This window comes from Vitis riparia, chromosome 8, assembly GCF_004353265.1.
Source record: "Vitis riparia cultivar Riparia Gloire de Montpellier isolate 1030 chromosome 8, EGFV_Vit.rip_1.0, whole genome shotgun sequence".
NCBI lineage: Eukaryota > Viridiplantae > Streptophyta > Magnoliopsida > Vitales > Vitaceae > Vitis > Vitis riparia.
This window is the reverse complement of record NC_048438.1, coordinates 8,283,634-8,306,668: the sequence shown is the minus strand read 5'-3', so window position 1 is coordinate 8,306,668 and position 23,035 is coordinate 8,283,634. Positions and strand designations below refer to the sequence as shown.

At 36.3% G+C, this 23,035-nt stretch overlaps 2 protein-coding genes across 2 annotated transcripts; both read right to left on the bottom strand.

Moving 5' to 3' along the window:
* Positions 1-7,970: 7,970 nt before the first annotated feature.
* On the bottom strand, positions 7,971-11,231 carry LOC117920584 (receptor-like protein 7). Its single transcript, XM_034838194.1, has one exon. It carries the CDS (start codon positions 11,229-11,231, stop codon positions 7,971-7,973), a length of 3,261 nt encoding a protein of 1,086 aa, XP_034694085.1.
* A 7,835-nt stretch (positions 11,232-19,066) lies between these two features.
* Positions 19,067-22,135, bottom strand: LOC117920583 (receptor-like protein 43). The gene is made up of 3 exons (XM_034838193.1): positions 22,020-22,135; positions 21,754-21,948; positions 19,067-20,060 (listed from the first exon to the last, which is right to left on the bottom strand). Exons 1-3 carry the CDS (start codon positions 22,133-22,135, stop codon positions 19,067-19,069), a joined length of 1,305 nt encoding a protein of 434 aa, XP_034694084.1.
* Positions 22,136-23,035: the final 900 nt, after the last annotated feature.

The following is a 23,035-nucleotide window of genomic DNA, read 5'->3' as shown; positions in this document are numbered from 1 at the left end:
TGCATGACTTGCATGACTCATTTTTGTAAAATCACATGACTTGTCTTTTTATTCTTATATTTTTGTTTATTTTATTTATTATCTTGTCTATTTCCTCCTTTATTTTATTTTCCTATTATTTTGTCACTTTTTCGTAATACTTGTCCTTATTTATTTTAATTTAATAATTTTGTTTAAATGTTTTTTATTTTTATTATTATTATTATTATTATTATTATTATTATTATTATTATTATTATTATTATTATTATTATTATTTTATTTAATTTATTAACTTTGAAATTTTGTAGGGAAGATATGGAAGATGTGCACAGTCACATTAAGATTGATATTTGGAAGGTGGGATTTCCTTGGATGCATGGTCATTGTTTATGTTTTCTCCTTGTCCAAGTGCATTTGGGTTACGGTACTAAGATGTGCTACCATGGCCTCATTCTCCTACCTAAGAATGTTGAGGGTCCTCCTCAGCTAATATAATTGTATCTGACATTCAACTACTTTGGATTTGAGTGTTTGTTGTGATATCTAAGGTCGTTCTTGGACAATCAAAGGGACATATGCCTTGTCAGCGTGGCTGTTTACCTACACGATCATCATAGTTGACCTTTGTTCTCTTCCCATGAATGACTACAATTATTAGTACATGAGTCTTCCTAGGTCGGAAAACTCTAAGGTTGGAAGATTTTCAGTGAAACCAATGAGAAAACGAATTATCTGTTACTAGGAATAGGTTGTTCACTCTTCCTTCTCTTTAGCATAAATGTCTCTTTATGTAGTTTCTCCTTGCCACATTTTTATTGGCTAAGGAGAGAACTTTTGTTTTTTAAAGTAGTAGATTAGAAGGTCAAATGTTGGAGATTCCATCAAGATTATCATTGGTTGGTTGAACTTTATTAGGCAAAACATGGTGAATCGTCAAGAAAGTTTTCAACAAATGGGACAGGATAGGCTTAAACTTGGAATTCATTCCTTGTATGCTTTTTAAGCAAACCCTCAACATCTGCACCTTGTCAACCCTTGACTAGCCTAAAGACCTTCTATTAGGACATCATGATTTTATCGCTTAGAGAATGCAATAGCCAAAAAGGAGCATTTAGATTATCTAGGAGCTTGCTATATTCGAAAAGAAAAATGTTATTTATGGCCCTTGGTTAAGTGCCTTAACCCAAACTGTCGATCACAGGCCAAATACAATGCACTTGATGTTTTTGGTGATATAATGTTAGAATCCAAATCACCTTATTCGGCACCTAATACTCAAACTTGGAATTCATTTCTCGTATGATTTTTGAGCAAACCTTCAACATTTTCACCTTGTAAACCCATGACTAGCCTAATTAAAGACCTTCTATCAAGACATTATGCTTTTATCACTTAGAGAATGCGCTAGCCACAAAGGAGCATTCAACTTATTTAGGAGCTTACAATATTTAAAAAAAAATGTTATTTCTAACTCTTGGTTGAGTGCCTAAACCCAAATTGTCGTTCACAAGCCAAAGACAATGCACCTAATGTTTCTAATGATATGATGTTGGAGTCCAGATGACCTTATTCGGCACCTGATACCTCCAATATTGGAAACCTTTATTAAAATTTTCATCTTCTTTGGCTCATATCATAGGTTCTAAATATATAAAGTATATTTTAAATTGATATGCTTCAAAATATTGTTGAAATCTACTTTATTATTGTTTGTTACTTAAAGAGGTTGTTTGTGTTTGTAAGGTACTTTAATGATGGTCCTTCTTAGAAATTGGATTGCTATATTACAATTTTTATTTTGTTAAGATTCTTGTCTTAACGACTTTGGTAATTAATGCAAGAATCTTTAGGTTTGAGGACTTTAGCTTCTTATATGATTTTTTTTTTCAAGGAATTCATAACTACTAAATGTAAAAATGACTCAATTTATGAATGAAGGGATTTGCAATTCTATTTTAATTATTTTTTATTGGTGTATATGACTCCTTTGTTTTGGTATTCACTTAATGTACTCCACCTAGAAACTTGTTAGAACTAAATTTTGTTGGGATTTTGATAAAATAAAGTTTAAAATTTTAGTTATCTTAAAAATGAAATAAAAATATTTTGTGCAAATTATTTTAGTAAGTCCAAATTCGTTAATTTACATTAATAATCTTTAATATTTCCAATCGTTAGGTTGGGAGTTATGAGTTTTAATGAGAATTATCTGTTACATTTGTAATGGTCTTCTCAAGTCTACCTTTAAAAGAAGAGTCTTCCTTATTGGAGTGATCGAGAAAAATTTTGTCAACTCTCAAAAACCTAAGTTTTTTTTCTATTTTTGTTATTTTCCTCTTTTGTTGGGCAATGAGATGTGGATGGTTTAGTTCATTTTTCTATTAACATTATAACGACCCACTTCCACTCATGTAGATGTTGTCCGCTCTAAGCTCAAATATAGACTCTTATAGCTTTAAAACGCATCTACAAGGTAGAGAGGAGTCCCTACATAGATAGCGTTAGTAACTCTCTCCCCCATTCAATATGGGACATCACAAATATCTTCCTCCCATGTAGACCTAAACACAATGTCCTCGTTATGTCCTATGGGATTGTGAGGCCAAATAGACAAACACTCCTTATAAGGCCAAACAAACCCTCATACTAGGGTCGAGGCTCGACTCTAATACCATTTGTAACAACTCATACCCAACCATGTAGTTATTGTTCGCACCAAGGTCAAGGATCAACTATGATACCATTTGTAACAACCCGCACACAACCGTGTAGATATTGTCCACTTTGGGCCTAAAATGGCCATCACAACTTTAAAACACGTTTATAAGATTAAGATGAGTCCATACTTATATAGTATCAAGAACTTCCCCCCTATCCGATGTGGGATGTCACAAACACCCCTCATGTAGACACAACGCCCTTGTTATGTCCCAAGGGATTATGGGGTCAAATAGACAAACACCCCTTACAAAGCCAAATAAACCCCCATACCAGGGTCGAGGATCAATTCTGATATCATCTGTAACAACCCACATTCAACTATATAGTTATTGTCTCTAGGCCCAAAGAACCCTTATGGGTTTGAATTACATCTATAAGGTGGAAATGAGTCATACAAATATAATCCCAATAACTTTCTCCCTTATTCGATTTGGGACATCACAAACACCCCTCCATGTAAACATAACATCCTCATTGTGTCTCACAAGATTGTAGGGCCAAAAAGATAAACACCCCTTATGGGGCCAAACAAACCCCCACATGTAATGACCCACTTTCAATCGTGTAGATATTGTTCATTTTTTGTCCCAAATGAGCTCTCACGAATTTAAAACTCGTCTACAAGGTGGAAAGGAGCCCATACATATAAAGTCCTATCTGATGTGGGTCATCACCCAATTGTGTAAATATTGTCCGCGGTGAGCCCAATGGGGGCCCTCACAGCTTTAAAACTCATTTACATAGTTAAAAAGAGTCCATACTTATATAGCGTCACAAAATTTATCTCCTATCCGATGTGGGACATCACAAACACTGCTCATACAAACACAACATTCTCATTGTGTCCCACGGCATTATGGGGCCAAACAAACAAACACCTCTCATGAAGCCAAATAAACCCCTACACCAAGGTCGAGGATCGATTAGCTTTGATACCATTTGTAATCACTCATTCCCAACCGTATAAATAGTATCCGTTGTAAGTCCAAAAAGGCTCTCACAACTTTAAAACGCTCTACATGGTTAAAAGGAATCCATACTTATATAGCGTCAGAAACTTTCTCCTCTATCTAATATAGGACATCACAAACATACTCATAGAGAAGACATTGTTGAGAGCTATTGAGGTTATATCTTGGAGTAACTATCGACCATTGGTACCTAATTGTTGAGAGGCACAATAGTAGCCATAGATTGCTAGGAAATTATTCCATGTTGACAAAAATAAAAAAAATAAAAATCTAAAGCTACTATCCCATTTAAAAAGGGAAAAAAAAGTATTATTTTTATAGTAAAATTTGACATCTTTATTATTTTATTTGTAAGAGATCTTTCACACCCTATTTGTAATGATAAGTAACTTTGAAAATTTTTAAAATTTTTTCTTATAGTGAGCATTTAGAAAAATAATTTATTTTATTAGAATTATTTTTTCTAAAAAAATAAAAAATAAAAAATAAAAAAAAACCTTCTAAGGGAATACAAGTTTTGATATGGTTAAAAAAATTAAAAATAAAACAATTTTGAAACTTGGAAGAAAATACAATTTTCAAAGTTGTAAGGAGAAGGATAAGATTATAGTCACGTTAATATATATATATATATATATATATATATATATATATTAACTTTTAAATTTATATGCCATTTGTTGGCTTTACTTTAAGAAATTTTATTTGTTGGATTTTTATATTTAATCTTCATATGTTTGCTAAGATTTTCTATGTCAATATTTGCTACTTCATTTAGATTATTCTCAGCTTATATTTGTTATTGCATTTTGATTAATATAGTTATTAATTTAGTATTAGTTTATAATTTCATTATTGTTTCAAAATCAACTAAAAAAAATTAGTGTTAAATTATTTGAGTAAAGTTGCTAAAAAATTATTTTGTTGGAAAATATTTTACAATATTGTATTGTTAAATTATTTGAGTAAGTTGCTAAAGTTACCTTATTCAAATATTAATTTGTTTATTATTTAATCATTTATTGAGATGATTTCCTTTATACAGTTAATAGAACTTCCTTTGAAATTGCGACAGTAAATTAAAAAAAGAATGAATTAGTTAATTTATTATTGACATAAATTTCTATCTACTTCTAGTATGATTTTGCCCTTGTTAAAAAAAGTTAAGTTTAAAAATAAAAATCTTTTTGTTATTATGACTGCCTATAAAGAAGCCAATAGTATTAAATCTAAAAAATTTAATGGGTTTCACTTTTAGAGATGGAAAAAACAAATCAAATATTGGTTAATTGTCTTAAGATTTGTTTATACTTTATAAGAGAGGAATGATGCTAACAAAAATTAAGAACCCTCATCCTCCTTGGTACCACAACAAATAGATTATCATTGTCATAATAGGATTTAAAGTGCACTCTCCAATCATCTTTTTGTACCACACTACCACTAGTGCTAAAGATCTCTAGAATGCCTTAGAAGCCCAATATGGCATAGTTGATGCAAATATAGAACACTTTATAGTTTCCAATTTCAATAATTTTGTTGTAGTAGATGGAAAACTAATAAGTAGTCAAATTCATGAATTTCAAAAGCTTTTTAGAGGTGTAAAGAAAAAATGTACAACTTTTAGTGTAGATTTTAAATTATGTTGCCTTATAGATAAACTTCCTCCTTCATGGTCCAATTTTGCTCAATTTCTTAAACATATATAAGGAGAATTAACATTGACCCAAGTAATTAATTCATTGAGGATTGAAGGAAATCATAGGTCAAATGTTAAGCAAGAAAATGAAATAAATTCAAGGGAAAATATGGTGGAGACCTCAAATAAATCAAATTTTAAAAATCAATTTCATTCTAGAGGAAAGAATCTTAAAAGAAATGATAGAAAAAAATAATAATCATCAAAACCACCGCCAAGATAATCAATCTTGTCATCACCAACCAAACCCCAAACCCATTAATGTAAAGGACAAAATTAATGAAAAGGGGGTTTGCTTTGTGTGTAAAATGACAAATCATATAGCTCATGATTACTATTATAAAAGGACCAAGGAATACAAGACCAACATAAAAAACAAACAACGTCCAAGAACCCAAGTTAATATGTTAACAAATGGTTAGAACTCAAGTGAACATTCTATTAGGTATAATCTTAATTCTCCCTTGATTAATTTTACTTATTATAATAAAGATTGGTAATTAGATTTTAGAGCTAATGTCCATATATGTTTTGATCATGTATGTTTTAAATCATATCAAAACTCCAATGGAGTAAGTGTGACTCTAGGAAATGACTCTGCCATACATGTACTAAGAATAGGATAAGTAGACTTGAAGATGACATCTGGGAAGGTCTTAACTCGTAAAAAATTGCAGCATGTTCTAGAAGTGAGAAGGAATCTAATTAACGTCATCATCCTTAGTTTGATAAGGTTATAAAGTTGTATTAGAGTCTAATAAGTTTGTAATTACCAAGAATAATGTATTCATTGGAAAGGATAATGTATGTGAAAGGTTATTTAAATTCAATGTTAAGTGTAGGATAAAAGTAATAAAATTTCATATCTTTTCAATGTTGAATCTAGTAATATTTGGCATGATAGGTTAAGACATGTGAGCCTAGGAAAGTTGAAAAGATTGATGGATCTCAAATTAATTCCTAAAGCAAATATAGAAACATAAATATGAAATATGTACACAAACAAAACAACCTAGGAAACCTTATAAACCTATAGTGAGAAATACTAAATTACTAGAATTAATACATAGTGATGTATGTGACTCAAATCGACTTCCTACTAGAGCTAAGAATAAATAATTTCAATAACTTATTATTGAAAATTGGATAGTATAACATTGGAAGATCTTTTATCCATACCAACTCAAAAATTTTATTCGTGATCTGCTCAATAATTCCTTTATTTATCCACCTTTTTTCTATAACCTATTGTCTTTCTTAGACAATAATGACTAATGGCTTTTCCACTTCCATTGATTATAAACCCAAAAAAAGAAGTAAGATGGAAAAAAGGAATAGGGGTTAAGTTCTAAACTCCTTTTTTTCATGATCTAATGTAATTGGAAGACAAAGAAATATGACAAAGACAAGCGAGTACAAAAGATCTAATATTCCAAAAAATTCACTATTTTAAAGTTTGTTCTTTGATGGTACCCCTAAAAAAACATAATTCATTACCTTGGTAAAAGTGGTGGGATCGTTGTTTAATTTTACTTTTTTTTAATATGCCCTTTCCTTGGATTTGTAATTGGACTTATATATCACAACTTCATTATAAAATTTGAAGGAGATCAATCCTTTCAAATTAAAATTAGCAATTGAAGTTACACAAACTCAGAGCCAGTAACAAAGATATGATAAATTTGAAATGTATTCTATAAGGGTAACTATGTTAAATTTATTTCTTTTATATCATAAAAAAATAATAATAAATAAATAAACCACGAATACTATATCCGGTTGGTCATTCTTCACAAACTTTATGTTTTTTCAAAAAAAAATTTTAATATGAAAGCCTCATGATGAAACTTTTATAAGTAGATGGGCAGCCACCTTATCACCTAGTCTAATAATCACGTGTATATGAATCTTAAATCCCTTATGGCTTCAGATGTGTTGATTGGGCTGAACATAGGCCTAGCTACCTCGGTTGGTCTTATCATGTACCAATCAGGCCCATATTTTTTGAACGACCCAAATCCAGCCAACCAAGTTTAATCCAACTCGAGCTCACATCCAGCCAAAATATCTGAACCATCTCCTACTTGGTTTGAATACTTTATGAATCTCCCAAATTAGAAGTTTATTTTGGGCACTTTTAACAGGGCTATAGACTATAGTTTTGAATAAGAAGCTTGTCCGCACATGGGTAGAACAGATTTTTTTTTTATTTAATACATACATATATATATATATATATATAAATTGGATCTCATTTTCGAACTTTTTCCATAGCTTTGTTTTTAAAAAAGAAAAAAGAAAAAAATAGAGTTTCAAATTTCTTAGATGGATTCAGAATGTAAATTCTTTAATAAATCAAAAAAAAATTATTTATATAATATTTTAGAGAAACACCTTCATACTTGCATCACTAAAAGCTGGGAGTAACGTCATTCGGAAAATCAAATTCTTATGATCCTCAAAAATATTCCCCATTACACAGTCCAAATATAAAGTTATGCATTCACCAGAAATTTATAGAAATCAAACCTAATTATACAACTTTTTCATTAATGGAAATAGACTCTGACTGGTAACTAAATCCCTCTGCACCACTGCTACATTCTCCGCCTCCGAATTCTGTGAGCTCTTCTTCCACCACTTGCTCTTTGGTCTTGGTGATGGAGAATCCTTGAAAGAATTCTATCAACACGTTTGTAGTAGCATTGCCTCCATCTCCTGCAAAACAATAGAGGCCAAATCACGATTCCCAATCCTGTCACAAATCCAATTTCAGGAGCTATGTATTCCCACTTAATCTCCATACGGGAAGCTGAGTGCCTGTCATCAAATGTCGGTGGTGGTGCATCCTCTTCGCAAGTTACATTCAAAGGTAGCCCACACAATCCTTTGTTCACTTGGAAAGAAGCTTCTGAAAATGTTTGAAATTGATTACCGCTTGGGATTGCCCCCACTAACTGATTGAAGGAGAGGTCCAGGACTGAAAGGAAAGTTAGGCTCACAAGCTCTGTGGGGATCTTCCCACTCAGATGGTTGCGTGAGAGGTCTAATGACTCGAGCTGTCTCAGCTGCCCCATTGATGATGGGATTTGGCCTGTGAAACCATTACCAGATAAGTTGAGGACATATAGTGATATGAAGTTTCCCATCTCATCTGGTATCTGGCCTTCAAATTTGTTGAAGGAGAAGTCAATGGAAGTGAAGAAGAGAGTTAGGACCTTCACAAGCTTCATTTCTTGACCTTTGCTGGTGACTGTTACAGCGTCCTGATAATACAATTCACTGAATTGGATCTTAAATTGCATGTGATTTAGCTTTGATTGGACTTCATCTTCACTAGCCATCATTGCTTTCCAGGTTAAGAAGCCTTTTGCCGGCAATTTACCACTAAAATTGTTGTAAGCTAGGTCAACGATTTGAAGCATTGGCCAGGTGGAATTGCTATTTGGACATCCAATGGGTCCATGGAATCTGTTGGCTCGCAGAACAAGCACACGCAAACTGCTCATGTTCTTCAACCAGCAAGGGAAGTTATCATCTATGTGATTATTCCCGAGGTTTAAAACCTCTAGCTCTTTGCAATTGGCTACAGATTCTGGAATTGTCCCTTCTAAAAGATTCCCATTGAGATCTAGAGTGCGTAAAACACAGTTGCCAGGAAAATTCCCAGATATAGTCCCGCTGAACATGTTTCTCCGTAGATTCAGAACCGCAAGAGCCTCATTCTCAATCAAACATGAAGGTATTTCACCACTCAAAGCGTTGTCAGACAAGTCAAGAACTTGGAAGTTAGTTGCATTGCAGATTGATTCTGGAATTATTCCAGAGATGTTATTCTTTGAAAGAGAGAAGAAAATAACGTTGGAAATGTAAGAGCCAATATCTTCAGGGATGGAAGAGATGAAGCTGTTGTTTGAGTAATCCACATAGCTGGAAAATTGGGGTGGAGTGGGGATTCGTCCACGGAGCAGGTTGGAATGTAGGTCAAGGGTATACAAATAAGGAGGAAGATTAGGGAAAGGTTCTTGCAGATCCTCCAGTGAGTTATGGGAGAGATTCAAATGGAAAAGAGAGCCCTTACCAATCTTCCAAATCCAATTAGGGATGTTGCCGCGAATTTGGTTATCGGAAAGGTCTAAATATGCCAATCTTGACTGGGTGCTAAGATCAGGTAATGATCTGAGCCTGCAAGAAGCCAATTTCAAGGTGGTTAGATTCGGCAGTAGGAGTGAAGTGGGATTACGAACACTTGCATTGATGGACAAGTTGTTGTACGAAAGACAAAGAGTGGTAAGATTCCTAAGTTTCTGAAAGCTGCTTAGTTCAACAGTGCCATTGAATTTGTTGGAAGAAAGGTCAAGGATGTTAAGATGCTGGAGATCAAAGAGGGATACAGGTATTGGTCCTTCCAGATTGTTGCTACTCAAATCAAGGGTGTCCAATACAGAAAAAGGCACAACTCTAAATTCACTTAAGGGACCAGAAAATTGGTTGTTGCTCAGTATTATCTTCTTCAGTGATGGGAGGGAAAACAGGAGCTTGGGGAGACTTCCATTCAGTGAATTGTTACGTAGGTCAAGAGTCACTAGATTCACAAGGCCATCCCAGTGAGAGGAAGGAATTCCACCTGTTAAATAATGAGAAAAGTCTAATCGGGTCAGATTCTTGAACAAAATAAAAGGTGGGATTGGACCGGAAAACTTGTTATTAGAGAAGTCCAAGTAAACCAGTAATGTAAGGTCTGCCATCGAGTTTGGGATTGCTCCACTGAAATCACAACCTGCAAGGTCTATTCTAGTCAACCTCTTGAGATTGCCGATGGAGTTAGGTACTTTCTCTGAAAATTTTGTGTCCGAGAGCACCAAGGTTCCTAGAGATCCATTCTGAGGGAATTCCGGCACAGACCCCTGGAGTAACTTGTTGTTTGACAAATCAAGAATCTGGAGGGTTGGTACCTGAAATATCTTTTCTGGAAATGTTCCATATAATCCACAAGTACTGAGCCGCAATTGAGTCAAATTCGAGAAATTGGCTAGGAATTCTGGAACAGGAGCAGAGAAGTTGTTACCGTCAAGGAGAATGCCTGAGAGACACCGAAGCTTCTGCAGAGAAGAATCAAGAGGACCGGAAAGATAACAGCTTGGCAAGCTCAGCACTTGGAGATTAGGCACTGAAGATGATAATGCCTGGCACCATTCCTTCCCTTGTGCCGATATGTTTACACCACTAAGATAGAGTTCTCTGAGCTGTGTCAGGTTCTGAACCAGCATTCTCAGATTTGGATTCTCAAGTTTCAGCGTAGGAACTTCAGGGAAGTAAAGGACAGAGAAATCAATAGTAACCAACCTTGTCAAGCGGGAAATCTCGATCGGGATCTGCCCAGAAAAACCAGCTTCAGACAGATTGAGGTAAGTCAAATTACCAAGCTTGTGGAATCCAGATGGAATTTGAGAAGAGTAGAAGTTGTTGTTAGCCAAATTCAAGCTCTGCAGATACTGTAGACTGAAAATGCTACTGGAGCTGTTGAATCCACCAGAAATGAATTCGCTACTGAGATCAAGAGCGACAACATGACCAGTGGCATCCCAGGTTACACCACCCCAAGAACAGCAGTCGGCGCTTTGACTCCAGGAAACAAGTTTATTAGATGCAGCAGCATTGAATTTGAGGGTGCTCTTCAGTTGCAGCAACAACATCCTCTCATCTTCCAGGCATACCCTCCCATCACCCAGACACTCGCCGGACACCAAAGCAACATACATACCAAAAAAGCTTGAGCATAAAGGCAAGAAGAAAATCCATGAAAAGAGTAGAATTCCCATTGGTAGCAGCTGGGAGATACTGCTAAGCCCAGACATGCTTAAACATTACTTTTATGGATGGTTCTTTTCCCTATTCATGTCATTCCAAGTCACATAACAATTTATTATTTTCCTAAGGTTTTGTGGAAATTTTTTAATTTTTTCCAACTTTTCTTCTTAAAAAACCATGACAACTACGAATTTTGTACTATTTTGGTAAAATAATTTGAATCTACAAATTTCATAGCATTCAACATTGAAGTAAATTCAATTGTATTGACTTCTACATGGATAGTTTGTAGGGAATTAAACCAAATTCCCAATCCGTAAGAAACAAAAAATAGAGAAAACACACGCGAAAGAAAAGATAATCACACGCACAAGACAATATTTACGTGGTTCGGCAATTTGCCTACGCCCACGGAGTTGCAGGGATATCACTATTATCAGGGAAGAATACAGAGTACAACCTGGCGGCTACAATATTCTCTCTATATATATAACACGGCAACCCCACCACACTAAAAAACCCTAATTACAAAAGGTGGTTCCACAATGGGCTAAACGAGCCCAACAGGCCTCAATAAATCTCCCATTAAAAAGTCATGCAATATTATTCGGGTCGGGTCGTCAAATCGGATCAAACAAAACTAGGCTCCACAAAGCCCAACAAATCTCCCACTTTGAGACTAGTCCAATCACCAACATCAAACCGCTATCCTCCAAGAAACAATCCCTCATCCCTACAACTCATCCTCCTGTCCTCAAGCTAGAAGACCAATTGAAGCTGCGCACAGCTTCAACTTCTCAATAGTGACACCCTTAGTCAACATGTCTGCAGGGTTCTTAGATCCACAAATCTTCTCAAGTATTACCAGTTTATCCTCAACAAGATAACGGATAAAGTGGTATTTTGTTTGTATATGTTTCGACTTTGAATGAAAAGCCGAATTTTTGGCAAGAAAAATTGCACTCTGGCTGTCACTGTGTAGAATGCTCATCTCCTGCTTCTTACCCAATTCATCTAAGAAACCATGTAGCCAAATCATCTCCTTTCCAGCTTCAGTTGCTATAACATACTTAGCTTCTGTAGTAGACAAAGAAACAATCTTCTGTAAATTTGAAGTTCATGATATAGTTGTACCACCTAGAGTAAAAACAAACCCAGTAGTACTCTTTCTACTATCAATATTACTAGCAAAATCAGCATCTACATAACCCTGCAATTTCAAACTTGCACCTGTGAAGCAAAGACATGTATCTAATGAACCCTTCAGATATCTTAAAATCCACTTGACTGCCTCCCAATGCTGCTTTCCAGGCCTACTCATGAATCTGCTCACAACTCCCACTGCATGTGCAATGTCTGGCCTTGTACACACCATAGCATACATCAAACTGCCAATAGCTGAGGCATAGGGCACCTTGCTCATATGGTCCCTTTCTTCTTCTGTCTTCGGTGACTGTTCTTTGCTTAGTTTGAAATGACTACCCAAGGGTGTGCTCACTGGTTTAGCTTCATTCATGTTGAACCTGCTGAGAACTTTCTTCACATACTCTGACTGTGAAAGCTTCAATGTACCATTAGCCTTGTCTCTAATGATTCTCATACCAAGGATTTGCTTTGCGGCTCCCAAATCCTTCATTGCAAACTGTTTGGACAATTGCTTCTTCAGATTATTAATCTTCTCAATGTCAGACCCTGCAATAAGCATATCATCCACATACAACAATAATATGATGTAAGAATTGTCAAAGGACTTAACATAGCAACAGTGATCAGCTTCACATCTCTTGAACCCAATTCTATGCATAAAATTGTCAAACTTCTTGTACCACTGTCTAGGAGCTTGTTTAAGGCCATACAAGTTCTTTCTCAATTGGCATACTAGATTCTCTTGTCCCTGAACAATGAACCCTTCTGGCTGAATCATGTAAAGGTCTTCCTCCAAGTCACCATGAAGGAATGCTGTCTTCACATCTAACTGCTCAAGATGTAAGTTTTCTGCAGCCACCATTCCAAATACAAGTCTAATTGTTGACATCTTCACAACTGGAGAAAATATCTCTGTGTAGTCAATGCCCTCCTTCTGCTGGAACCCTTTAACAACTAATCTGGCCTTATAACGTTTGCTACCATCATGCTCATTCTTTATTCTGTATACCCACTTGTTGTGCAAAGCCTTCTTTCCTACTGGCAATTCAGTCAGTTCCCATGTCTGATTCCCCAACAGGGAATCCATCTCATCCTTCATGGCTAACTCCCACTTGCTTAAACTCTCATCTTGCAAGGCTTCATCATAACACTCTGGCTCACCACCATCAGTCAACATGAGATAATTTAAAACAGGTGAATAACGCTGCGGAGGTCTAATGTTCCTGGAAGATCTGCGAACTTCAACTACAGGTGTACTCAAATCTACCTGTGAATTTACATTCTCCTTATCTTCTTCACCCCCTTTTTGGACAGTACTTTCAGTCAATTCATCTAAGTTGACAAATTCAGATTTTTTTTTATCTATCTCTATAACATCTGGCACTACAGTTGACCTGTCCTTGTACATAACCTGTTCATTAAATATCACATTTCTACTTCTGATGATTTTCCTGTTTTGTTTATCCTAAAACCTATAGCCAAATTTCTCATCACCATAGCCAATGAAAAAACATATTTTTGACTTTGCATCAAGTTTACTACGAGCATCAGAATCAATATGAACATAAGAAATACAACCAAAAACTTTTAAATGTGAAAACTTCACCTCTTTACCGTTCCAAACCTCCTCAGGAAGTCTGAACTCCATGGGAACTGATGGTCCTCGGTTTATCAGGTAAGCTGCAGTGCTAACAGCATCAGCCCAAAAAGTTTTTGGTAGTCCAACATGCAACCTCATACTTCTAACAAGCTCATTGAGAGTTATGTTCATACGCTCAGCCACTCCATTCTGCTGTGGTGTCCCAGGAATGATCTTCTCCATCCTAATTCCCTGTGCAGCACAATACTCACTGAACCCTCCATCTATGTACTCTCCTCCATTATCTGACCTCAAACATTTTATTTTCAAACATGTTTCTGTCTCAACCATGGCCTTTCACTTCTTAAAAGTTTCAAATACATCAGATTTATTTTTCAGAAAATAAACCCATACCTTTCTACTTGAGTCATCAATAAAAGTGATGTAGTACCTTGAACCTCCTAGGGATGCAACCGGAGAAGGCCCTCACAAATCAGTGTGTACTAGTTCCAATTTTTCAGCCTTCGGTGTCCAGCCAGTTTTCAAGAAGCTCACCTTTTTTTGCTTTCCTAAGATGCAACTTTCACACATGTCAAAATCAATGGACTTCAATTATGGTAGTTTTCCTTTTGACAACAACATCTTCATCCCTTTCTCACTCATGTGACCAAGTCTGCGGTGCCATAGGCTTGTATCAGTACTTGCATCAGCAACTGCAATTGTGTCTCTTGGACATGAGGTCATATACAGAGTACCAGTCTTCTTTCCATGAGCCAATACCCTAACTCCCTTTGTAACCTTCCAAGTACCACCAATAAATAGTATTGCATGTCCTTCATCATCAAGTTGTCCAACATAAATCAGATTTCTCCTCAGGTCAGGAATATGTCAAACCTTCTCCAGTAACCAAACAGACCCATTGGGCAACGATATTTAGACGTCTCCCATACCCACAACATCCAAGGCTGAACCATCAGCCAAATACACCTTACCAAAATCACCTGTAACATAATTCTGTATGATTTCTTGGTGTAGAGTGGTATGAAACGTAGTTCCTGAATCCAAAACCCAATCATCAAGTGGACTGTCTACTGCAAGAAGTAATGCATCATGTACCTCTTCCGTTACAACATTAGCAGAATCATCTTCATTTTTCTTCTTAGGACTTTTGCATTGCCTTTTAAAATGACCTGTTTTCCCACAGTTCCAACATTGTACTTGTTGACCTGATCTAGATTTGCTTCTGTTTTGATTAGAATTTCTGGATTTTGATCTACCCCGGTTTGAATTTTTGTCATTACCTTTACCTCTTATCTCAAGGTTTAAGGCAGAACCAGATCCTGAGGTTTCGCCTACATCTCTTCTGCGAATCTCCTCAGCCAGAATTAAATCTCGTATATCATTGTACTTGAGTTTTTCCTTTCCTGTAGAATTGCTTACTACCATCCTCATTGCCTCCCAACTGTTTGGCAAAGAAGCTAAGATGATCAGAGCATGAATCTCATCATCAAAATCAATTTCTACAGACGACAATTGATTTGTGATTGTATTAAATTCATTCAAATGTTGTGCTACTGATGCATTCTCTGCCATCTTCAAATTGAACAATTTCTTCATCAGATGCACCTTATTATTTGCGGACGGCTTTTCATACATACCGGACAAAGCCTTCATCAGATCTGTTGTGGTCTTCTCCTTTACAACGTTGTGTGCAACAAACCTAGACAGAGTTAACCTAATAACTCCTAGAACCTGTCTGTCAAGAAGCGCCCATTCCTCAGCCTTCATACTTTCAGGTTTTGTCCCCAAAAGCGGCAGATGCAATTTCCTCCCATAGAGATAATCTTCAATCTGCATCCTCCAATACGCAAAGTCTGTGCCATCAAACTTTTCTATTCCAAACGCCTTTCCTACTTTCTCTGCCATTGCTCCCACTCAAACCTAACCCTAGGCTCTGTCCTCCAATACGCAAAGTCTGTGCCATCAAACTTTTCTATTCCAAACGCCTTTCCTGCTTCCTCTGTCATTGCTCCCACTCAAACCTAACCCTAGGCTCTGATACCAGTTGTAGGGAATTAAACCGAATTCCCAATCCGTGAGAAACAAAAAATAGAGAAAACACACACAAAAGAAAAGACAATCACACACACAAGATAGTATTTACGTGGTTCGGCAATTTGCCTACGTCCACGGAGTTGCAGGGATATCACTATTATCAGGGAAGAATACAGAGTACAACCTGGAGGCAACAATATTCTCTCTATATATATAACACGGCAACCCCACCACACTAAAAAACCCTAATTACAAAAGGTGGTTCCACAATGGGCTAAACAGGCCCAACAGGCCTCAATAAATCTCCCATTAAAAAGCCATGCAATATTATTCGGGTTGGGTCGTCAAATCGGATCAAACAAAACTAGGCTCCACAAAGCCCAACATAGTTGACGCAATAAATCATTCAGTATCCATGCAATTTCGTTCCACTAACAAAAATATCTAAATATGTATAATGATTTGGACTCAACAAAATAACTCCAATGTCAGTTAGAAATTTGGACTATTGGGGTTCCACCAACATGAAAAAGGAAGACTCCATCCCATTAATTTCTTTTTTCTTAGCCCAAACAACACGTCGGTCAATGGTCAAATTTTAATTTTTTTTTTTTTTTTAGTTGCCTTCTCAAGGACCACGTTTCAACTATAATTCTTTTTTCCTTTTGTTATAATTATGCATACATTTTTCAACCATTTTTACAAAAAATTATTTGTTTAGGAAGCATTACTAAAGTTGCTCATGGAGAGTGAAAGAAGAGGACCAAAGAGCTTGATGTTTTAGCCTAATGGAGGGTTGGTGGGACAAAGAAAGTGTTATGCGATTCCACGAAAGTACAATTGGTCTTCCTCCCTCAGAGGAGTTGACTTTTGGGTGTCAAGCCGCTTAACTTGTATATTATTTTAGGCCCCAAGTTGCCTTATATTGGCAAAGAAACAGGAGGACCGAAGATAGATGGAAAGTCGAGGTTCAGTAAAGGAAGTCATGTTCAATGGCTCCACTTTTTACAACTAATTATGAAAATTTTGGATTATATTTGATTCATGGAAAGGATTAAGGGAAAGTAAAAAATTTTGTATATTAAGGGAGATGTTTTTTTATATTTGATGAATATCATTAAAAAAATAAAAAAAGGATAAAAAATAAAAAAAAAATAAGTGAGATAATAAAAAAAATTAAATATTTACAAAATATAATAAATAAAAAAACTTAACAAAAGAGTTTAGATTAAAGGAGTAAACTTTATATTAATAAATTCATATTCATATATATTTATAATAAATAAATTTATTCATGTATTTTTGAATGATTTTTCTATTGATATTGAACAATTAAAAAATAAAAGTTCTATTCTAAATTTATTACTCTCAATTATTTAAATAATATAAATACTTGTTTGATATAAAGAATATTAATAAATTCATATTGATGTAGTTTTTTTTAATGTGGTCCATGTGGTTTATTTTATTATTAATTATCTTTTATTTAATTTAAAAGATAATTATGGTTAATAATATTAAGTGCTAAAATTCTATTAGTTAGTTGAGATACTTTCTAAATAACCATTCACATTGATGGGGCGTGAGAAAAAAGAAGGCTCTATTTTAGACTTGGTCTTCTCTCTACCCAATATATATATAGTTTTCTCTCGATCAAGAAACACACATCAAACTAAAGGGTCAAGAGAGAGAAACCAAGTTTTCTCTAATTTGTTCTTCTCTGCAAAGAATTTCTCTTCAAAATCAATCTCAAGATCAATATATATACTCAGTTTCCTCTTCCTTTCTTAAATTTTTACTTATTCCATGTTTTGCTCATTCCCTTGAATTGTTTTCAAGAATTTATTTCACTATTTCTGCATCAAATCTTACAATTATTCCACAATTATTTCCCAAGGGACATTAACTAAAACATAGGTTAAGTAAATCGAGTCGCATGTGTTTTCCCCCATAGCTCATTTTAAGCTTAGAAATATCTTGATTTGCATATAAATCATGTATGTTAGTATTTTATTTTATTTAAAAAAAAAGGTTTATCCTAAACATAAGCCACTCTAATAATACTTTTTTTTTTTAGTTTTCAAACATTTTCCTTGATAATAAGGATTGTTCTCTAAATAAATGATTGGACTATAAAGTACTTAGTTTTTTTTTTTTTTTTTAAGACCACTTTTTCATCATGGTCATCTCTAAATGCAAATTTATGCTACCATTTAGTGTTAAATGTTTGATGGTGACTCAACCTTTTTGGCTTTTGTTTAGCAAAACAACAAACCTTCATCAGGCACCCATTAAAATGTTATGCTTAGGGCATTCAAATGTTATTTAGGTGTTGCATATTTGTTGGTACACAACTCTTCCTAGATTAGAAGACTCCAAAGGTTGGAAGGTGTTCAGTGATCTCTATAGAATTGGTGAACAGACAAAATATCAGATATCAAGAGTAAATTGTTCACTCTCCCCACTCCCTTTGCATGAATGTCTCTGTATATAGCTTCTCCTTATCGCATCTCGACTGGCCAAGAGAGACAGCTTTTGCTTTGGGAAGTGGTATATCATAAGGTCAAACATTAGAGATCGTGTCAGGCTTATCATTAGTTGGTCCAACTTTGTTAAGCGGCGTGTGGCAGATCACCAGAAAAGTTTTCTACCAATGGGATAGAACAGGCTTAGACCTGGGATTCGTTCCTCGTATGCCTTTTAAGCCAACCCTCAACATCCACCCCTTACAAACCCATGACTAGCTTGGAGACCTTCTGTCAAGACATCATGCTTTTACCACCTGGAAACTACTCTAGTCATGGAGGAAAATGTGCCTCATCTAGGAGCTTACAATATTCAAAAGGCAAAATGTTATTTCTGACCCTTAGCCAGGTGCCTGAACCCGAACTGTTGGTCACAGGCAAAATGTGATGCACCAGATGTTTCTAGTGATATGATGTCAAAATTGGATGACCTTATTCGGCACCTAGTACCTCTAATGCCCCATTCACTGTCTAATGCTACTAACTCGTGTGTGTGGTAGACCGCACCCGAGAAAGAAAACTTGGCTTATCACGGGGACGGGTGGAAGGCAAAGGCGAGGGAACATTTATTGATTTACTAAACCAGTTGTGTAAGGCCTGCCATCGAGTTTGGGATTGCTCCACTGAAATCACAACCTGCAAGGTCTATTCTAGTCAACCTCTTGAGATTACCTATGGAGTTTGGTACTTTTCCTGAAAATTTTGTATCTGAGAGCACCAGGGTTCCTAGAGATCCATTCTGAGGAAATTCCGGCACAGAACCCTGGAGTAACTTCTTGTTTGACAAATCAAGAACCTGGAGGGTTGGTATCTGAAATATCTTTTCTGGAAATGTTCCATATAATCCACAAGAACTGAGCTGCAATTGAGTCAAACTGAAGAAATTGGCTAGGAATTCTGGAACAAGAGCAGAGAAGTTGTTATTGTCCAGGAGAATGCTTGAGAGAGACCGAAGCTTCTGCAGAGAAGAATCAAGAGGGCCAGAAAGATAACAGCTTGGCAAGGTCAGCACTTGGAGATTAGGCACTGAAGATGATAATGCCTGGCACCATTCCTTCCCTTGTGCTAATACGTTTACACCATTAAGATAGAGTTCTCTAAGCTCTGTCAGGTTCTGAACCAGCATTCTCAGATTTGGCTTCTCAAGTTTCAGCGTAGGAACTCCAGGGAAGTAGAAGGAGAAATCAATAGTAAACAATTTCGCCAAGCGTGAGATCTCAATTGGAATCTGCCCAGAAAACCCAGCGCTAGATAAATTCAGGTATATCAAATGGCCAAGCTTACCGAATCCAGATGGAATTTGAGAATAGTTGAAGGTGTTGTTAGCGAAATTCAAGCCCTGCAGATACTGTAGACTGAAAATGCTACTGGAGCTGTTGAATCCACCAGAAATGAATTCGCTACTGAGATCAAGAGAGACAACATGACCAGTGACATCCCAGGTTACACCGCCCCAAGAACAGCAGTCGGCGCTTTGACTCCAGGAAACTAGTTTATTAGATGCAGCAGCATTGAATTTGAGGATGCTCTTCAGTTGGAGCAACAACATCCTCTCATCTTCCAGGCATACCCTATCAAAGGTAACCTTATTTTTTTTCATAATCAATTCCATAAAACAGAGTACAAGATATAGAGATACAAGAAACTATTTTTGGAAGCTATTCTTCGTATATACAATATTTATGGCTACAATCATGTTTGACCCTTGAGTGAAGGAATTCCTAAATCTAAGATTTTCATAACTGGCTAATTGCAGGACTCAGGCCAACACTCCCCCTCAAGTTGGTGTGTAGATATATCTCTAACACTTAACTTGTCAAGTGAGTCATTGATGTTTCTACTAGAAACTACCTTGGTAAGAATGTCAACCAACTGGTCTTTAGATTTAACGAAAGGGAACTGAATAATCTTCTCTTCTAAGTTCTGTTTGATGAAATGTCAATCTACCTCCACGTGCTTGGTGCGGTCGTGTTGAATTGAGTTGTGAGATATGTGGATGGCAACTTTGTTATCACAGAATAAATTCATTGCAGAACTAGGAGGAAAACCAACCTCTGTTAGCAAACTTCTAAGCCAATGAAGCTCACACAATCCTTTCACCATGCCTCGGAACTTAGCTTCAACGCTAGACAATGCCACTACTTTCTACTTTTTACTCCTCCATGTAACTAAGTTTCCTCCCACGAATGTAAAGTAGCTTGAGGTAGATTTTCTATCCAAGATATTCCCAGCCTAGTCCGCATCCGTGTATCCTTCAATATTCAGATGGGCGTTCTTGGAGAACATTAATCCTTTTCCTGGTGATGACTTTAGATATCAGAGAATTCGAATTACAACACCCATATGGTCTTCACTCTAATTATGCATAAATTGGCTTACACACTTACAGCATAAGCAATGTCTGGATGAGTGTGAGATAAGTAAATGAGCTTCCCCACTAGTCTTTAATACCTCGCCTTATCGACTGGCACCTGGTTTGAGTATTCTCCAAGCCTATGGTTCTATACAATCGGCGTATCCACAGGTTTACACTCTAGTAATCCCACTTTCGTCAATAAGTCTAGTAAATATTTCCATTGATAGAGGAATATGCCCTTTTTTGACCTCGCCACCTCTATTCCTAGAAAATTCTTAAGCCCTCCCAAGTTCTTCATTTCAAATTTAGAAGACAATTGTTCTTGTAGCCTCGAGATCTCCTCGGTGTCATCCCCCATAATTATCATATCATCCACATAGACTATTAATGTTATCACCTTACTTTGTCGGTGTTTCAAGAAGAGAGTATGGTCAGAGTTACTTTGGTAATAGCCATACTTCCTCATAGCTGAACTAAATCGGCCAAACCATGCTCACAATGACTATTTTAGCCTATACAATGCCCTCTCCAATTTACAAACAATTTTGGTCTCAACCGATCCTGTATATCCTGGCAAAATATCCATGTATACCTCCTCATTAAGGTTGCTGTGAAGGAAAGCATTCTTCACATCGAGTTGATGTAGTGGCCAGTCCAGATTTACTGCAAGAGATGGTAAGACTCTAATGGTATTCAGTTTAGCTACTGGTGAGAAGGTTTCTAAGTAGTCTATGCCATGCATTTGGGTAAAACCCTTTGCCACAAGTCTCGCCCTGTATCGGTCAATTGATCCATCAGCCTTGTATTTTATAGAGAACACTCATTTGCATCCCACTAATTTTTTTCCTTCCGATAATGAGACCAATTTCCAGGTATTATTTTTCTTTAAGGATTCTAGTTCTTCTTACATCGCTTGTGCCCACTCTGGATCAGATAACGCCTCCTCAACACTACTGGGAATATGGTAGGAGGATAGTGTTTGAGTGAAAGTCTTGAGCGGCTTGGACAAACCTTGAGTAGATACATAATTTGCAATTGGGTACTTGGACTTTCTTTCTTCTTCATCTGGGTTGTATATGTTCGGTGGTTTCCCACGATTGTGTCTAAAAGGCAACACATAACCAGTAGAAGAATCCAAGATATTAGCATGTAAAGGTGCAGCCGGAGTACATACCTCAAGGACATTCTCAGAAGGAGGAGGGTCTTCGAGTACTGAGGAGTGATGGAACTAAGAGTACTCTGTATTTTATGGTTCTTCATTCTCGATTTCTTCATCTCTAGGTTCTTCATTTCGCAATTTGACATGTTCAATCTCTGGTGGTATCTTATGTGGTTCAACCTCTCTATTTCTAGTTCCAAGCTCACCCACGGAGGTCATCAACCAATTCGACTCCTCTACTTGAGTCCCCCCTTGAAGGAAAGAATTGGGTACCGGTGAAGGATAAAAATTCTCGGACTCAAGAAACGTAACATCTAATATAGGTTCGATTGGTAGTGGAGTCATAGCACCGGAAGCTTTTTTTATGTAAACCATATCCTAAAAATAAGCATCAAACGGGACATGGGTCCAGTTTGGTATGTTGATTCTTGTAGGGGTGGACAAAAGCAACATACCCGAAAATTCTATGAGGAAGCATCAATATTGAAAGGAGGGATATATGAGTAGAGAGAATTTGTAAGGGGTTTTAAAAGTGTAAAAGCTTAGATGGCATACGGTTGATTAAGTGCACGGTAGTAGCCACAGCATCCCCCCAATGGCAACTCGGCACCATTGCTCCAAGGAGTAGGGCACGGGATGTTTCCAGAATATGACGATTTTCCCTCTCAGTGACACCATTTTGTTGTGGTGTTTAAGAGCATGAGGTCTCATGGAAGAGGCCATGTTGTTGGAAATAGGCCTGAAATCTTTGGTTGATGAATTTGCCACCATTATCGGAACGAAGAATTTTTATCTTGGAAGAGAATTGAGTCTGAACCATGGCATGAAATGCTTGAAAAATGGTGAAAACTTTGTATTTGGTTTTTAGTTGATAGAGCCATGTCATTCAAGTACAATCGTCAATAAAAATAACAAACCAACAATGACCAGAGGAAGTAGTTATCGGGGATGGTCCCCACACATCGGAGTGTGTCAATGCAAATGGAGTATTAGTTTTAGTCAAGCTAACTGGATAAGAAACTCGTTGGCTT

Bases quoted from the DNA above. Each gene is read 5' to 3' on its own strand.
- LOC117920584 (XM_034838194.1), bottom strand. From the start codon at position 11,231: ATGTCTGGGCTTAGCAGTATCTCCCAGCTGCTACCAATGGGAATTCTA.
- LOC117920583 (XM_034838193.1), bottom strand. From the start codon at position 22,135: ATGAAGAACCTAGAGATGAAGAAATCGAGAATGAAGAACCATAAAATA. The intron at 21,949-22,019 runs GTATGTACTCCG...GTTGCCTTTTAG, and splicing joins CTTCTGAGAATGTCCTTGAG to ACACAATCGTGGGAAACCAC. The intron at 20,061-21,753 runs GTAAGAAGAACT...TACCTTTGATAG, and splicing joins CCAGAGTGGGCACAAGCGAT to GGTATGCCTGGAAGATGAGA.